Below are 18,984 nucleotides of genomic sequence, written 5' to 3' on the forward strand. Positions count from 1 at the left end.
CCCAAATAATTGTGAATCTACGTGTGAGTAGCAAAGTCTCTCTGTGTGTGGTACAGAGTGTAACACTCTTTGAGGTGTAATGGGACAACGCATGATGTACAGTAGTAGGTCGTTTCACTTCTGTACCCACGCTTCTTACACACCCTGCACACGCGAGCAGGATGTTTGTATTCTTACCTGCTGCTGATGATCGAGTCGGACTCCATAATTCCTCCTCCTCTTGGTCGGTAACGTCTGTGTCACCATCACCGACATATTCGGCACTCTGGCAAGGGCGTGCCCTCTTGCAAGCGCGACTCGGCCTACCACCCACTCCGCTAGGCCCGGCTCGTAGTGGAGATGGAACTCCCTCCTCAGCACGGTGTTCAGTCACTCCTTGTAATGTTTTTGACCTGTCGTGGTCAGAGTCATCTTGTCTTAGTAGAAAGGTGGACTCATCCAGCGTTGTCTGGTGAAAACGCACCTGCTGCAATATCTTTTTCTTCGACTTTTTCATTTCTCCCTTCATCAGCACCTGAGAAGTGTTGCCTGCAAAGTTTCTGGGAAGAGATCTCACGAGACCTGCCACCTAGTGATAAACCCACGAAAATAAATGACCTGTTTTTGACCTGGCGTGCATGTTACTGATAGGCTAATCAGTGACTGATTCGAAACAAAGTGGCAACCATCAAAAGCGGAGTTAAGATCAAACGTCCAGATAAAATGTCCAGATCTTGCGTTTTCATGAGTTTTCGATCGTCATTATTTCTTTTCCATTCATCACAGAGTTACCAAAATCACATATAAGGTGTGTTAGAGTGTCTAGTTTCGTAATAAAAAAAAAAGAAGCTAAAAACGTAATATTACGTTTTTGGCCGTCAACGCATTTGGCACTCAATGAGTTAACCACCTCAAAAAAGGAAAACGCTCTGAGACAAAGTTAAAATCGGAATACTCGTAATAATAATAATAATAATCCTTACAAAAACAATAGAGCCTTGCGCCCTTCGGTGCTCGGGCCCTAATAATCCTTAGAAAAACAATAGGGCCTTGCGCCCTTCGGTGCTCGGGCCCTAATAACCAGGACTGGAATGTATAGTCCCCCAGCATTGTTTCCCTTTGTTATGAATCATGGATGTTGTTATTAAATTTCAACAAATGCTCAGTGGGAATTCCCCTTGGTTTGGTGGAAGCAAATTCAAGCACCGCTGTATTAATAATTGACAGTCTAATTGAGTTTGTGATTTTCATTTGGCATTTCAGAGTTTAAACTCTGCTTGAAACGTTCCCCCTGTTTTTCAGTAATTTACAACGCAGTGACTTGAATCACATTTCTGTTATTTCGGAGCTTGTAAAGCAATTCATTATGGAGTGGCACCAGCTGGTCGTGTTTCATCCGCCCGTGTGTGATGGCTTATTCTTGGTTGACATGTATGAGGGCCGAACGTAATGAAAGTAGTGAGGGCTTCCTGGCTCTATGCCAGGAAGGTGGCTCAGATGTGATACTCAATCTCAAACTTTGGCAAAGTGTCAAGGGATGAATATCACAGAGGAGCGACCTCCTTGTGTTCAGGCTCTGTGCGGGTCGAGCCAAGCTTGCTTTTATTCAATTTATGTTCTCCACAAAAGACAACACAAATGTTTTTCAAGTAGTAGTGAAGGCACTTTTAAAGGCCGTACTCTGTTTTTTTAATTCTTTTTTTCCCCTGTCCTAGGTTACACACTGGTTCAAGGAAAATGCAGATTTGTATTTGGAAAATGATCAGCTTGGCTCCTCCCTGTCAGACAGTGAGGACCTGCTGCAGGAATACAAGGAGTTTGAGCAGAAAGCCAAGGTGAGATTAAGTGATTTGTGTCTACTTTCTTTGCATTTTAATAATACAGGGAAAGGGATGACATATATCCGGAGGAAGCACGGATCGCATGGGAAAATAAGTGTGTCTCACAGCTTTAAATCCCACTGAACAGATTTGTAAACTAAACAGATACAAAGTGCCTGCTGGCTTAAGACTCTTGGGATAGGCCAGTGTTTAGCTTTTCACTAATGCACCATATTTTAGTGGAACATAGAATGTGTGCACCCATTAGCTGCAGGTCACATGTAGGGCTCATGTTTTTACAATGACTGAAAACGAAAGACCAGAAACGTTGCTTAGGATGTTGAGTCACTGCATAAATAATCAATCAATCAATCAACTTTTATGTCCAGACTCATGGTCCAATAAATACACATACCAATACCAACTACAGTACATACAAAGACAACAACAGGACAATAAAAAAGGCAATGATACCAGTGTTTCCACATGGGTGACTGGTATCGCACAGTACTAAGACCAGGATTTGACAACAGCATAATGATAAGGTTACGAATCATTCAATCTGCAAATGAATTTGTACATTAGGTTTCTCAACAGTGCATGGAATGTGTTGACTCCTACCCTACAAAATAATTCACTTGCACTGCTCCACCTGGGTTTTAAGCAGTATACGCAACCCATCATTATAGGCAATCTGGAGCTTCTGGATGCTTGACTTTTTAAACTTGGTCCATACATGGGCAGTGTATAGAGGAGTACAGTATGCTTTGAACAGGCTTATTTGAACTTTATCTGAGCACCAGTGGAATTTCCTAACCAGCATGTTAGCTTGTGCATATAACATGCAGCGCTGCCTATAGATGTCATCATCATCACACATTTGGTCTGTGATGATGTGTCTTAGATATTTGGTTTTATGCCCTACAGTTAAAGCTTGCCCTGCCAGGTGAAAAGATGGAAAGATTAAGTCCTTATCTCCTTTTGTTTTGCAGATCAGAACAACACTCTTTTTACTATTGTATTTAACATCAAATTTGACACCATACTCAGTACATATGTTCAGCATCTCTTGAAACCCAGCACTGCTAGGAGAAAAGATCACTAAATCATCTGCATACATAAGGTGGTTTATCAGGGTGTTGCCAACCATGCATCCTGTGTTACTGGCTCTTAGTTGGTCAGATAGATCATTCATATAAATATTAAAAAGGGCGGGTGAGAGTAAACCCCCTGACGAACCCCATTACCCACGCCAAATGGTGTAGAGACTGCATTCCCCCATTTGACCTGCATGCTCTGGTTAGCATAACAATATGCCAGGATCCTAATTATGCTATTGGGCACACCTCTTTGACTGAGCTTAGTGAACAACTTAAAATGATTGACTCGATCAAAAGCCTTTGATGCATCAATAAAACAAATTAAAACTGAAGAATTCTGTCTTCTATACTTTTCTACCACTTCATTCAGGGCATAAATACATAGGTCAGTGCCATATTTAGCCTTGAAGCCAAACTGGTTGTCTGTGGTATCAATATAAGAGCTTAGTCTATCTAGTAAAATTCTTTCCAGGACTTTGGATAACACACTGGCTAAAGCAATTGGTCTATAGTTATCCAAGCTCCCCACCTTGCCTGCTTTGTCCTTGATGACAGGCACCAAGGTAACAGACAACATGGAGTGCGGCATTAGACCATGAGTCATAAAGCCTGTGAAGCATATTGCAAGAAGAGCTGCAGCCCTCGGACTTTCAAACTTGAGGTGCTCTGCAGTGATTTGATCTAAGCCACTTGCTTTGTTATCAGCTAGCTGTGTAATTGCTTGTTGCACCTCTCTACATGTGATTCCCACTGTGTCACTGTTGGCAACATTGGCCACTTTGTAGAGATCACTTTTTACACAATTGAATAGCTCAGAGTAGTGTTGCTTCCACAGCTCAGCTATCTTGTCGGTTCCAGAAACTCCTTCAACTGTACATGGTAACGATGTACTGACCCTGTTCAGTGCTCTCACCTCCTTCCAGAAGCCAGTAACATCGTTTCCAAGAAGCTTCTCAGCCATAGAGTCTGCTCTCATTACTTGCTCATTTTTTGCTGATATAACCAACTGCATATTTAATAAAATAATAAATAAATCATTCTAACAGACAACAGAGAGGGTCAGGGTCAGCTATACTTGTTGTAAATAGCTGTTTGTTAACTGTTGTCATGCAATGTCATGCCTCATCAGATGAATCTATCCCTTGCAACATAATAATTGTCCGTTCTCTCTCAGTCAGGCGTATCTTGATTCAGGAAATAAAACATAAAAAAGCTCACTGGCTTCATCATTAATGCATAAACCCCTATGAAATTAATCTTTCCTCATGTGACATCAGTGCGGCTTGTTTTTCTTTCTCTGGTACATCCATTTATCAATCTGCCTCGTTTTACTGTAATAAAGTCAGGGTAGGTAAGCTACATGGTGCTAAAAGATGACCAGTAATACATGAGCCCCCCACCCCTCTCCTTTGCACATGTGGCGTCAACCTGGACTGCATCAGGACTGGGGCCTGCTGGTGGAAAAGCTCCTCGCTCGAACGTCCGAGATGCGGGCAGCCCAGGAGGAGGAGAAGGCAGAGATGGAGGTGGAGGGTGAAGGAGACGAGTGCCCGGAGATGGAGCGCGTGGTGGAGAAGAGTCGGACGCTGCGGGCACTGCACGATCGCTTCTGGAGCCTGATGATGGGCCGCCTGGCGCGTCTCCAGGAGGGACGGGCGTTCTTCAGCAGCACTAATGAGGTAGCCGTCACGCCTCCGCCCGCAAGCTAGCTCACCCGTTGACATGTGGCGATGGCCAAAGAGCCCTGGTGATGATTGGGCTTCTGAAAAATCTCACCTCTCAGGCTCAGAGGGCCCCCTCTCCAGGCTTAGCTTAGTGCTGGGAAGCTGCCCTGTTCATTTGGGCAACACTGCCCTCAAGTGCTAGCAGAGGTCACTGCAAGTTTTCCTCGCTCTCAATGGATAGTGCATTTGTCTTTACAGATCTCTCTCATAGAGTGATAGCCAAGTAGAATTATTGCTTGCATAATCACTCATTTACTCGGTAGCCACTAGTTATTTCACTACCTGTAGCACTCAGTATCAAATGCAAGATAAGCTTCAACAGTGTATTGTGCCTTCACCAAGTGAAAAGGTAAAATGCTATGTTCATGCCTTTATTCTTATGAAGGCATTCGAGGCACTGGGGACCATTGAGAGCTGCATGAAGAGCTTGAAGAATCAGTCTCTGACGTTATCAGAAATGGCCAAGAGGCATGAGGAGCTGCATCGCGGCATCAAAGAGGCCACAGCAGACCCCCTTCAGAGGGGCCAGCTCATCCTGCAGAAGGCTACGCCAAACAGGTAAGCATTCTCTCATTCATCCACCGTGAGAAGAGGTGACACCATTCTGGGGGAGGTTGCGTAAAAAAATGGCCAAATGCTTGCACATAGTTGTGGTCATCTCACAACAGCACCATTACATATTGCCTCACTATTCTGTTTTTGGATATGACTGAATTTAACCTCACACTCTCAGTTTTGGAGCTGCATGAACAAATAATAATACAAAAAAACTCATTGCCCTTGACAGCCCACAGGTGTCAGAAGTGCAAAGGATGCTGGGATACATCAAAGAGAGGATGGAGGCTCTGAACCAAGACTGTAGTGCCCACAGAGAACTGGGAACAAAAAGACAGCAGTTGGTGTCCTCATTTGAAGACCAGATGGATAAGGTACTTAAAGAGGGTCTGAAATTGTATGCAAATTAACAGCCATTATTATTATTTTCATAACATGTAATTATAACAGTGGTTAAGATGGTACTGATATTAGAACTAACACAATCTGTGAGTAAGGCATTTTAATGTTTTTAAAGCAGATAATTATTGCTTTTAGGAATTCAGAAGTGCCTATTGTGAACATAATTGACCTGAAATATTTAGATTATTGAAATGGACCAATGTGTTTTCCAAATGGAGATGAGAAGCACTATCCATGGTGGTTACCCAAGAGTTGGACATATTCTCAACATTTTTTCTCACATTTTGAGAAGCCAAAAGGAGATTGACCTCTGGCATGGTGAAACCAACTAAGCATTCAAAAATACCCCTAAAAGTATAGTGGCTAAATAATGATGTAAAATATTTAAAGTCCCTATTTGTTTTTCACAGGTAGTGAAACTTCCAAACCTTGAAGGTTTCCCAAACTGTCTCTATCAGTAGTCTTTGAAGACTCAGCCATGAATGTATTCTGAGGGAATATGGTTGAATATAAATTAGCTACATGTCTCCGAAGACATTTGAAGTGCATCATGGTCTGTATTCAGTTGCCTTCAGGGAACCATGATTGTGGCAGAAATTATCATTTTTCATTTCCTTTGCAGTATAACTTCAGTCCTGCTCAGTGAAACTATAAAGGCGCCTTTCTCCTCTTTCAGATCTCAGCATGGATTAAGAATGCCAACACTACCCTCTCTAGCAATACCCATCCTGGGGATTCACTCTCCAAGGCCGAAGATATTCTCAACAAGCATGTTGAGCTGTGCTCTCAGACAGCGGTAATAATAACTAACTCTCACTGACTCACTGAGTCTGCTCCAGTTAGTTCTTTGTACTGCAGAGTTTGTGGACTTTTTTGTGGACTTCATGGACCCCATAATATTTTGGTACATTTTGCATTGGTTCTTGTAGCTGGCAATTAATGTAAAACACTAGGAAAGCAACACAATGGGATAATTTATATTTATGCCCCTTGGTGTCAATATTCAATGGCATTAAATGCTAAGACGGTACCCAGCTTTTTTCAAAAACCTACAAGGGTCATGATCCTACCTGATTAACAACATGAGGGTGTGTTCCAGACATGCACTGGCAATGCCAGAGACCTCATTGTCCGTATTGTATAAGTCAGTGTTGCATCAGAATGAGTTTGAAGCCATTATTTTAACGTAAAATAACTGCATTGTGTTGCTTTAAGTGTGCAGCCCATTTTGAATGAGCCAAAAAGTTGACCACACTGATTATGCTCTTGCAGTCAAGCAACAGTATTGTTGAGGCAAATGTCCTGGTTCATTCTATACCACACTATGTTGTTGTTCTGCATCAGAATATTATGGGCGAATCAGAAGCCATTGGCAAGCTCACCAAGGAACTGAGAGCCCTGGAGTGTCAGGAGGGGGTGGAGTTCTCCAACAAAGCGTCACTCTTGACGGAAGAGTTGAAGACCATCACAAGGAACATGCTGGCTCGCGTGGAGACCCTTAGACCTTACGTGGGGTTCCTGCACTTGGCAGAGGAGGTGGTTGTTTTCTCTTTCATCGTGGCGCATGGGGCTAACTTATGTGCCTGAGTATTAAGCCAACTCTGAGCACCTGTCTCAGGTCTTAATTGAATTTAATGAATAAAAAAGCTGGATTCATCATAGGGGAAAGTGTTTCAAAAACAGAAAGTATTAAACGTAGGCACTTGATATTAGGGCAATTCCACGCAAAACTGTCACATCCATAACGCCAACTAAATACTATGGCATTGTGTTGGCGTTATGGATGTGACAGTTTTGAGCGGAATTGCCCATTAATAAACAGAAGCAGGTGGAAAATGAACATGCATAAAAAGGTTCTGCAGTAACAACCATGTTATTTGTCCATGTCACAACATGCAAGATAATCTGTCTTCAATTTAATACTGTATATCACTTTTAATGTACAGTATATCTTTAATTTTTGATGTCAACTATACCATGTTTTGACTACCACAACTGCCAACCATGTTGTGTCTTAAGGTGATTTTCTGCTAAGTGCATCTCAATGTTCCGATCTGAATACTGGTGTTATGCTGTTGCACAGGTTGAGCAGCAGATAAAGAATTTGGTGGAGTCCTTCAAGACTAAGCCCATTGAGGAGGAGGAGAATGAAGAGGCTGGTGTGACACTGAAGGACATGGCTGATGCTAAATGGCAGTCACTGCTGGAGAGATTTCTCACCATGCAGGACCTTGGAAACAATTTCATCAATTCCTCGAACATGGTGAGAACATGGTGTCTGCAGGATGATCAAATTGATCTTCTTTTGTTTTGTTGTCCGGTGAAATGTGTGTAGTGATTTCAAATATTGATGTATTTCAGATCAGATAGATCACATAGATTTTTACTTCATATATCATGTTATTCTAAAAAGGTCAGGTATAGACTGTGAACATCTGAATTACTGTATTTATTGTTTAAACAAAAGCAAATCAAATACTTCTTTATATTGTTTCGGCAGTACATGTATTTACCCCAGCCGTGCACTTTGCATGGATGTCTTAAGGTGTCGTATGCAGTATATGTCGTCTGTGTGTCGCAGGTGAGTGAGAAGCTGGATCTGAATGTGAAGGCTGCGGTGTGTGTGGTGGAGAGGACCATGGAGGCCCTGAGTAAGAGGAAGGCTGACCTGTCCGAGGTGTGGACCTCCTGGCAGATCCACGTCAGCCAGATGAAGTCTGTGAAGAAGCAGTGGAAGAAGTTTAAAGAGCAGATCAAAAAGGTAACAGCACATTGTCCAGCTGAGCTGCATGGAAGGTAACAGAGGTTAGACAGCACCCTTCCCTGCAGTCTAGCTATGAGCCAACAAGATGGTATCTGATCCAGCTCATGCACAGCTGCAGGGATGAGGTTTTAAATGCAACATTTGAATAGATGTAAAAATTCTTGTGTCACTGTAAAATGGCAAACTACTTGTGTGTGCACGTGTGTGCGTGTGTGTATGTGTGTGTTTGACTGTGAGCTAATTACATTTTCAAACTAAGTTATTCAAAGTCTGTCTGTCCAGGATAAAAGGAACAAATATCCATGATGAGCCAGTATTAGTTCTTTCTCCAAAATGCCTTGTCTGTGTGGATTTACTCTTAAATTCGCTTAAATGTTTGTCTCACCCTGTTTGTAGGGCAACGATGTTCTTGGGATTTGAAATGGCATTATGTGCACAAAGAAATCCATCATTGTAATTGTCAGTGCTTTCTGTTCCAAGGTAGTTCATGACCTTCGAGCCCTGGAGGAGGTCCTCGCTCCAGCATCCCAGGTCGATTTGGGGAGTGATCTGTCTTCCGTGGCCAAGCTGCAGGAAAACTTCCACTCAGCAAAACCACAGTTTCTGGTGGGTTTGTTACATCAGTCATCTGGCCACTGCCTTTTCAAAATGACCCCTCCTGTCCATTCATCTTCCGTCTCATTGTATGTGATAATGGCTCCTTAAGTAAGAACAGCCTGCCTGCCTGTCTGACTGCCTGCCTTCACACAGGGGGGAATGAAGTGGAGCACCATCTGGCTTCTCAGAAACCAGAGAGGTTCTGTGAGAATGGATTTGAGTTCCAAGTAATTTGTTGTTGTTGTTTGTTCGGTGGCTCATCGCAGCAACTGAATGCGGAGGTGGAGTACTTGGTGAAGACGTCTGAACTGCTGGCTCTGAAAGGGATTCCCACAAAGGAGAAGAGTGAGAGAGTCACCGAACTGCTTCAGCTGCACCAGCGGGTGAAAGACAAAATCAAGGAGTATGAAAGTGTCCTCAGCATGGCAGTTAAATTCCATCAGCTCTACAAGGAGGTGAGCTACTTTCCATGCATTTTCTTTCATCTATGGATATCAATGCCAGGAAAAGTTTTTTTTTGTGGTGAGATTGTACAAAACTTTGTGATTCAACAAACAACTAAAAAAACAAACAAAATGTGGAAGATCATAAAGGTGCGGACAAAGTAGCGGCTGGCGCGGGCTGCCGGTCTGACAGATGGTGCGGTGGCGACTGTCGCCAAACGTTGTGTGGGGGAGAATGCACACTGATTGTTTCGAGCACACTCGATTATGCCCAAGCTAATCAAACACTAATTCGGTAATTGCCTCCTCGCAGCTGGATAGCCTGCTGATGGTGGAGCCGGTGACGGTTTTCAGCGACACCAGCCAGGCCAGGATCCAGCTGTCACAGCACCAGGAGCGCCAGAGCCACTTCAGGCACTTGTACAAACTTGCCATCTCCCTGGGGGCCGATATTACCACCACGGTGCAGCAGTCGGTAAGAGCCCAGTATGAAACATGGCAGAGAGACTAGAACATCAGAGTAACCATACAGTGGTACCGTACAGAACGACTCAGTGGTTCCATACAGAGTGGCTCAGTGGGTGATGGGGCATGGCAGTCTCTGCACTAATATATGTCCCATATGAGTAGGAATTATGTATGTTCCCTCATGTTCTGTTGGAAACAGTAATGAGAGGAAAGTAAGCAAACATAAAGCTAATTTCCATTTACTCTTGAATAAAACATTTCAATGCTAGTGTAACAGAACTGAATCACACAGCTGTGTTATGATGCAGTGTTATGTGTGCCCCTCTGTTGTATTCATTACTATTGGGTCCTCCTGCTCTCGCCTTCCCAGCATGCTCTGGGGTTCTCAGTTGTGCGCCTGCAGGAGAAGCTGGATCGTTTGGAGCGGAGCAGCGCGAGCTGGAACGCCGAGGCCGATAAGTGTGAGGAGAGCCTGATGAGCAACGTGCATTACTGCGTGTTCAAGGAGGAGATCAGTGAGGTGAGTCTGACTCCTGACTATAGCCGTGCTGTCCGATAACCCACTTTCCTGCCCCTGATCAAGGGCTCAGACAGCGCTGGTGGAGCCGCTTTATAAAGCGCTCCTTTGCTTTTTGTCTCTCTGCCCCCCCCCCCCCCCTCCACTTTAAGCCCGATGCATTATTTATAGCCTGGCAGCCCTTGTTAAATTTAGTTTGTGGAGTGTGATCTTTGTCTCAAGCTGTGCCTCTCCCCTAAGTGACACTGGGATCCTGCCATTTGTCTCCTGTCACTTGAGACGGGGTGCTGGTTGGGGTGGGGGATAGTGGTGTGGGGTGCGTTCCAGCCGTATCACACACTTAGCAGCCAGAGGAGTCGGATCATGAGATTAGGAGTCCCGAAGGGGCTGTGGTAACTTAGTGGCCTGGGCGCTTTGGAAAGTAGTTTACCAATTTATTTATTAGCAAATGTATTTATAGACGTGTGTGAGATGCATCAACATTTATTGACACATCTTTAAAGTTTATTTAGTTTTGTAGGCATGCAGAGGCTGTGCATACCAAACAATCTGGCATTTATCCAAGTGCATCCGTTGGCATATGCCAGTATCAGGAGATTATATTATGCCATTGTATATACAGATAGGGCCATATCTAAACTACAACAATTCTGATAGTAGTTAAATTATTGTGTCACAGCCACCATACTGTTGCAGTACATGTGCTTTTAGGTTTATCTTTGCCTCCCCCTAGTGGCTGGTTAATAATATTTTGCTTCATAATTAATTATGAATTATAATTATAATTAATTAACGTTATGCTCTTGACAATTAAACTGTAGATTTTGTAGACAGAATTTTGTGTCTGTGTGTCTGAGTAACGCAGCTGCTTAAGAAACAGGGTTCGGGGGTGGTAGACCTGTGAAGGGGCCAACATGTAATCACTTAAGGCAGCACAGTGCCCTTGTGACATATTGGACCTCTGCTGATTGAGTTTCCACTTGATCCTGTCACATCAGCAGCAGAGGAAACATGGTTAAGAAGCAGAGGGTGAGCTGCATGGAGCTGTGCCCAGCAAACAGTAAATGCACAGTGGCTTTAGCCTCTATTTTTATACATGTGAATTAGCCATGGCCCTGAAGTTCATGACACATTACCCACAGGAGGTGCACCATCATAACAGCACAACAACCAACTTGTTTTCACCAGACCTTGAGATGAATCATCTTCAGTGAGATGAACAATCCTCTGATCATTTGCAAGTGTGTGTGGACATAGCCAGGCACATTCATTTTTGTTTTTCAAGGTGTCACTGTTGTTTTCTACATTGCTAGCCATGAAAATATCCTGAAGTTAACTTCAGTTAAACAACTAGTTAGTTGTGTCAACTTACTTAAAGTAGTATTCTGCCTGAAGAACAGTGCAACATCTTTGTTTAAATTGTTGACCACTAGAGGGTGGTAACGCGCAAAATGCAAGTTAATGTCACTCTGAGTTCCCTTGACACTCAAATTTATCACCTCAATATACTACTATGAGATTTCTATTTCTGCTTCTAGGACTCATAGACATGCCACATAGGTAGTGTCTTTTAACATATATGTATATGTAATATGTAGCTGAGTACATCCTTACATTTATTCAGTACAGTCACATTGACAGACTACCATGTCAGTACAGTCACACTGATAATGTAACTATGTTGTAGCCCAAAGGTGTTTGGTAACACTTTGGTGCCTCACACCACTCCTTGGAGGGCTCTGGAGGATGTTGACTCCCATGTTGTTGGAAACGCTTTAAGAGTTGAGCAGGAGACTACTTGCTTAAATGTTGTAGCTCAAAGTAGTAGCTCAAAATGTAGTTGGGCTTCATGCAGTATGTACCAAGGAGTTAAATACAATTTGGCTGACCTGTCTTTTGACCTGCTGCTTTTCCCTGTTTCATTGTATATGTAATATTTAATTTTTTTGTTATGTTTTTCAATATTGTTTGTGTTGAATGTGACTCAACAAATCTGCTTATCTGTCATTCGACCAGTCATGCATGTGGCTGTGGTCATCAGCTAACACCCCGCCATCAATATGCATGAGTAAACAGGCTGACATTTCAGCTGGGGCAGTTGCTGCTGCTCGTCAGGGGCCAACGGGTGTGACAGCAACGTTTGTGTTTTACAGGCGTCTAAGGCGCCGTCCAGAAGCGAAGGCCCTGAACAATTTGGACTGTTTTGACATTTCAAACCCCAAAATACATACTTGTTTGATATCCTATCCTGGGAGCTTATGGCCATTGTTGACTCACTGACCTTTCGCAGAAGCAGTGTTAATAATTAAATGAGTCTCTAGTGATGAATAATAATGTGAATAATAATAACAATTCAAAGGTTTACACTGTAATGTGGGCATCAGTAGCCCTGTGAGTCTTCTGGAAAAGTGTTTAACAAACCAGTCCCTGCCCCAATGTTGCTTGGCTGTTTTTGGCAGATTATATATACAAAGCCACCTCACTTTAGTCAGCCTAATTTCCCATCAAAGGACAGACACATGGAGCGCAGCTGCTGCTTCAAGTGACCCCTTAGCACAACATGAGTGAGGTGATGAGGTAGGGGATCGCTCAGGGCCTCTTCCACCCACAATCATCCCGTATCTTTGGCCTTTGCGTTCCCTTATGTACCGATCCAGTCGTCTTTGCTTCTCTCTAGTGCTACGAAAGAGAGTCTCTTCCCCCTGTGTGCGTGTGTGTGTGTTGGAAAAATCCAGTGAGAGGGTTACGAGCGGCTCCCAAAACGGGATCCGGGATACAGGCCGCAGCTGTCCTTGACTGACACATGAGCTAGTCATCCTGAGACTCCGCTACCGCGGCAAAAGCCCGACAGGCTGGACAAAAATGGCCTCTCCGTATAAATCACTCCCTGCCCAGAGCATTAAGATTGCTAAAATAATCCCCTCTGACTAAATCCAACCCTTGCTCTGTTTTCATGCCAAAGAGCTTGGATGCTAGTACCCCTCCCCCCACACCATCCATGGTCATGTAACTTGTCGGCCATCTTGGATTTACACAAATAACATTTGTGTACAACAGTATGTTTTAAATAAATGAAAAATGTTTGGATTATAGTAGCTAATTAATGTGGCTATCATTTTAGGTATCGTTAGGTAAAATGGCATTTTTTTCTGTTCATTTTAGCTGAGGGAATCTTTCAAAGATCTCAAGAAGAAGTTCAACAACATGAAGTTTAATTACATGAAGAAAAATGACAAATCAAGAAACCTGAAGGCAGTCAGAAATCAAATACAACAAATTGAAATATACATTGAGAAACTCCAGGTATGCTAAGTTTTTATATTTCTCTCTCTCTCTCTCTGTGAGCATGTGGGAGATACATGATATCTGTTGGTCTATAAAAGTTGAATACTATCATCAGTGCATACATAGATTTGTGCTAGGGGTTTGAATGGACACTCTATTGAGGGTTTACATTCTTGTGCAGGTCCTGAAGAAGAAGATGCAGACCTTCACGATGAAGGTGTCAACCGGCACTGAGAAGCATCTGATTGGCAGCAGCCCCAGGGAGATAGAGGATGCCGTGAATGAGCTGCAGAGACAGCTGGGCGACTTTGACAGGACGGTGGAGGAGTACAAGCAGAACCTGGACATGACTGTTAAACTGCAGCAGGCAGTAGAGGAGGTGGGGGAACTCTTACAACACATGATCTCTACAATTCTGTCTCTGTGTATAGTATTAAAAATATAACATAGCAGAGAAGAGATGCCATGAGTGTATGTTGATGATATCTTGATGCCACCAATAGCTAGACTGGATGTGAAAGTGTTAGTGATTAAAAACAACAGAATGACAAAAATACTCTCAAGGGACAGCCGTGGACTACTAGTTAGCGCTTCAGACTTGTAACTGGAGGGTTGCTGGTTCGAACCCCGACCAGTAGGCACGGCTGCAGTGCCCTTGAGCAAGGCACCTAACCCCTCACTGCTCCCCGAGCGCCGCTGTTGTTGCAGGCAGCTCACTGCGCCGGGATTAGTGTGTGCTTCACCTCACTGTGTTCACTGTGTGCTGAGTGTGTTTCACTAATTCACAGATTGGGATAAATGCAGAGACCAAATTTCCCTCACGGGATCAAAAGAGTATATATACTTATACTTATACTTACAAACAGCTGTCAAGGAATCTTGATTTTAGCCTCTTCAGTTTTGGACTTGATCCAATCCAATTTAGGATTTGGAGCATTTGTTCCTGACTAAACAAAAACAGCTTTTGTATTGTGATTGAAGAATGAAAGAACCTTTTCTCACCTACAGCTTTTATGTTATTTCTGAAACACATGTCAGGGTTTTCTCTTCCTAAGAACACTAACCCTAATTGAAATCTTCTTAAACTTTAGTACCAGTTCTGGTGTGACGAGGCAAGTGCCACCATTGTCCGAGTTGGGAAGTATTCCTCCCAGTGCAAAACCAAAGAGGCAGTGAGCGTACTCTACAAGCAGTTTGAGAAGTACGTCTGGCCCACCGTACCCCAGCAGGAGGAGAGAATTAGCCAGATCACAGAGCTGGCCATCCGCTTGCATGGTGAGAGGTGACCCGCAGACTCGCACAGTTCAGGTTTCAGACGGGGGTACATGCCTGTGTCACACAGCTGTTTGTCTGCAAGTATGCACCATGCAACACCCAAAACACACCAAGGAACTCTCTCGGTCTCTCTCTTGTTTTCTATTAGGATCTGACGAAGGAAAGAAGTATGTCGACAAGACGGTTTCCAAGCACAATGAGATTGTCGAGTCCATAAAGGAATTGTGTAATGGGCTGATAGACCTGGAGAATAAACTGCAGGTCAGCATAACAGATTACAATGTCACTCTTAATTTCCTGCTTTGTTGCAGGGACACAGTAATTTGAATCCAAATTATTCACATGTTATTTTAGGCTGAGACTTCAAAAGAATCGCCTGACATAATAGAGCGTGACATCCCTATACAAGTGGAACAATCAAAGAAAATACCAGAGAATAACAAGTCACAGCAACAGCAAGAGTCTATTGATGTGGTAAGAAATTGTTTTCTGGTTTACAAGAAGAATAAATATATTTCATGAACAATTGATATGTCATCTGGTATTAACACTACTGTCATAGGAACAGTCCGAGCCGAAAGAAACTGGACACACACCCGAGATCACCACACCAGGACATGACAAAGACAAAGATGCTCCTCCAAGTAAGAAACAAGAGGTCAAAAGGCCTCATCTCCGCAAGAGCAGAAGCCAGGACCTACCAGACAAAACGCCCCCAGTACAGAGCAAAGTGCTGTCCGAGAGCAGGACCTACACTCAGGAGGCCTATTCGGCGACCAGCAGAGTGGAAACCATAACGGGGAAGTCCACCATGGAGCGCAAAGAGCAGCATCACTCGTCTGTCACCCACAAGCACACGTTTAACGTGTCCAGGTCACCTGTGGACCGCGACAGGAAGATCCACATCCTCAGCCGATCGCGGAGCAACTCTCAGGAGACCCCTCCCCCGAGCGCTCCAACAGCCCCCAGCTTCTCAGACATCCAGCGAGAGTTCCAGATCCCCAGGAAAGACAGGATGGGGCCGGCCCAGAGGGCCTCACATGAAGGTGGCCACACTGGCTCACAGGTTTGTCAGTTTGTTAGCGTGGGACAGTTTTTATTTTGTATGTGTGTGTGTGTGTGTCTTTTCTACATAAAATGTTTTTGAAATAATGAGTAATAAGTTAAATTGCTTGCCAGGGGTGTGTTTCCTCAAAGCAACATTGAGTGACCACTGTGGTGTTTGCGTAAAGCATTCAAAATGGATCTCTCTCTCTCATTTGATGATCGTGGTTGTTCAACAAAGCTTTCAGGAAACACACTCCAGTTTGGGACCATTGAAACATTTGTTCTCAGGAGGTAAGTACTCAAAGTGTGGATTTCTGCGTGAGGGTGTCAGCATCAGTTTCATGTTCTTCATGTGTATATGTGTGTGGGGCTGCACCATGTTTTGCACCTGTGTGTGTTTATCTACTCCTAACAGGTGGGAGGCCACCCTCCAGCTGAGGATATCCCCGCTGCAACCGCCTCTGAGGGAGACTACCAGCATGATCACCTGACCGAGGAGTCGCTGTCCAATGACGAGTACGAGTGCACCTCCCCTGATGACATCTCCCTGCCACCGCTGTCCGAGACACCCGAGTCCAACCTGGTTCAGTCAGAGAACGACCTAGATGACGGCTACTGCTTCAGCTCGCACGTCAACCAATACAGCCACCAGTCACACTCCCAGTCCCAACAGCACGGAGATACCTTCCACCACCAATACCACCGACACCGGGAGTGGGTCTCTAGCCAGACGGAGAGCTACCCGTCCCCCACAGGTGGCCCGGGTGCTGCCAAGTTCCGATCTGAGTCCTCCGCATTTGTCCACAGTCCACTGACCGTGCCTGCACCAAACCTGGTCTCCAGCACGATCTCCAGCATCCTCAAGAACAAACCGAGCGCCCCGCCGAATGCGCATCCTGCCGATGGCGCCACAGTTGGCCACCACCAACACCACCACCACCACCACCACCACCACCAGCAGCAGCAGCAGCAGACCGTCCACTCAGTGCATGAGAGCCACGTGAAGACCCAGGAGTGTGTGCATGAGCCCCAGTTGGGACGAGGGGCTGCCCCTCGTGCCGGTAACACGCATGCCGCCCCTTCCCTATTAACCCCTGAGCAGGACCCAGACGTTTGCAAGCCCACGGCCATCCGTGAGGAGATCAGGCTGCCCTCCTATGGCAGAGGCCTCGTGGGGGGGAACCTGACAGGGCAGGGCCCTAACTTCTCCAAACACATATCTAATGCCACGGTAATGGAGGGGTCGCCAGTGACCCTGGAGGTGGAAGTAACTGGATTTCCTGAGCCTACTTTAACATGGTGGGTAGCCTATAACAAGCTGGATCCCTCTTGATTGAATAGTTTTGATTAACAGCTTTTTAAGTAAATAATATAATCAACTATCTATAAAGAGAATGAAATGCACAGCAGTGTCACACTTTTCGTATGCATTTGTTTAAGTTGGATTATTAATATTGATGAAACTTTATTCCCTTTTGGGAGCACCTGGTACTTTGCAGGATTGAGATCAGATAAACCGAGAATAAACCCCTAAGGCTCAAAAGCCCAGAGCAATTTCTTTTTAACCCCAGGAGGACCTACAGGATAAGACACAGTGAAATTATTAAATTGCTTTTTTCTCCATTTTGCACAATGCATGTTTTTTTTTAATTGAGTTTTACTTTCTCATGGGTATTTCTCATCTAAATAAGCATTTCATTCACTAAAGCATACGCGTGTTGCCACTAACCTGCCATTTCATCGGAGTTTGCTGTGCAGGATTTGCTATATAACTTTGATCCAACTAAAACTTATGAAATCCTAGTTTAGATCTGTCTGATCTTATGCCTTAACCTTTTTCACCCCCTCTTTTGCTGTGCTGTGGTTGTGTGACGTGAAAATTCACTTTCTGCTTCAGGTTCAAGAATGGACAAAAACTCACCGCTGACGAGCACGTAGAACTATCCCAAAAAGAAAGCAAACATGCCCTGTTCATAAAGAGTGCTGCTGAGAGTGACGCTGGCCTCTATGTCATTGAGGCCACAAACTCAGGTGGCACCGTGACGTCCACTGGCATGCTGCAGGTGACAGGTAAAGACTGTCACGAGCTCGACACATTCAAGCTGGACTGGCACACCTGCTTTGGCACCCTGTGCTTCCTCCTGTGGCTCCTGTATTTGCTGGTGTTATAGCGGAGGGAGCATGGACCGTCCCTCACTGAGCACTAAACACCCTTAAAAACACTGCCCTTTACACACTTCCCCACCCCCCTCTCTCACATACACACACCTCTTCACACCAGAACTACTTGGGAGCACTTCCCCCTCCCCTCTCTCACATACACACACCTCTTCACACCAGAACTACTTGGGAGCACTTCCCCCTCCCCTCTCCTTTTCCTTTCCCTCCCCTGACTCTATCCCCGTTCACGCAGTGGGAGTCTTGTTTTGCACTGTTCTATGAATGACCTTAATGGACTTGTGGTATATATTCATATGTCAATATAAGAAACCAGCATACCTATCAAACAGCAAATATGTAGCTTTCAAACAAGTCATCGGATTCTGGAATAGTTTATTGATGTTCAATAGACATACTCAGTGCAGTCTGAGGTATTAAATAAATGATGGCAGGATTGATAATGATATTGCAAATACCTTATGGGTTCATTGCTATTATAAATCAGAATGAAAAGGCCAGTTCTGTTTTCGAATACTTCACATGTTATAGAGATGTTACCTAAAATATGATGGTTGGTTTTACAGTGCAATCACTGGACTCTAAAGCGTTTAACAGTTTCACAGTATCATCTTTGTGGTCTAATTAGTTCCAGTTCCTTACTATAGTATAATGTGCTTAAACTACTAATTACACATTTTTTGCTCAAAAGTTCCAAGAAACATTATGTTCCAGATCAGATTTGGAATCCTACTCCTTGACATGTTTTGATGAAAGATAATATTCTGTTGCTTTGTTAGTTAATTTATCGGGAAATGCAAATATGTTGGTTTGTTCAATAAAAGGATTGA

General features: G+C 44.1%; 1 protein-coding gene across 2 annotated transcripts in view; it reads left to right on the top strand.

The window, feature by feature from the left end:
• Positions 1–18,984, top strand: part of ccdc141 (coiled-coil domain containing 141) — a 29,478-nt gene that overhangs the window by 8,723 nt on the left and 1,771 nt on the right. For both annotated transcript variants that reach the window (XM_048239520.1, XM_048239521.1), the window contains exons 6-25: positions 1,695–1,814; positions 4,342–4,578; positions 5,009–5,181; positions 5,411–5,552; positions 6,257–6,376; positions 6,925–7,116; positions 7,664–7,843; positions 8,162–8,341; positions 8,825–8,950; positions 9,208–9,396; positions 9,698–9,859; positions 10,223–10,372; positions 13,532–13,672; positions 13,836–14,033; positions 14,746–14,929; positions 15,078–15,190; positions 15,284–15,403; positions 15,492–15,995; positions 16,392–17,275; positions 17,874–18,046. In XM_048239520.1, coding sequence (XP_048095477.1) covers positions 1,695–1,814; positions 4,342–4,578; positions 5,009–5,181; positions 5,411–5,552; positions 6,257–6,376; positions 6,925–7,116; positions 7,664–7,843; positions 8,162–8,341; positions 8,825–8,950; positions 9,208–9,396; positions 9,698–9,859; positions 10,223–10,372; positions 13,532–13,672; positions 13,836–14,033; positions 14,746–14,929; positions 15,078–15,190; positions 15,284–15,403; positions 15,492–15,995; positions 16,392–17,275; positions 17,874–18,046 — 4,288 coding nt within the window. The remainder of the gene's footprint in view (positions 1–1,694; positions 1,815–4,341; positions 4,579–5,008; positions 5,182–5,410; positions 5,553–6,256; positions 6,377–6,924; positions 7,117–7,663; positions 7,844–8,161; positions 8,342–8,824; positions 8,951–9,207; positions 9,397–9,697; positions 9,860–10,222; positions 10,373–13,531; positions 13,673–13,835; positions 14,034–14,745; positions 14,930–15,077; positions 15,191–15,283; positions 15,404–15,491; positions 15,996–16,391; positions 17,276–17,873; positions 18,047–18,984) is intronic.

The sequence above is a fragment of the Alosa alosa genome, chromosome 3, assembly GCF_017589495.1.
Source record: "Alosa alosa isolate M-15738 ecotype Scorff River chromosome 3, AALO_Geno_1.1, whole genome shotgun sequence".
Classification (NCBI taxonomy): Eukaryota; Metazoa; Chordata; class Actinopteri; order Clupeiformes; family Clupeidae; genus Alosa; species Alosa alosa.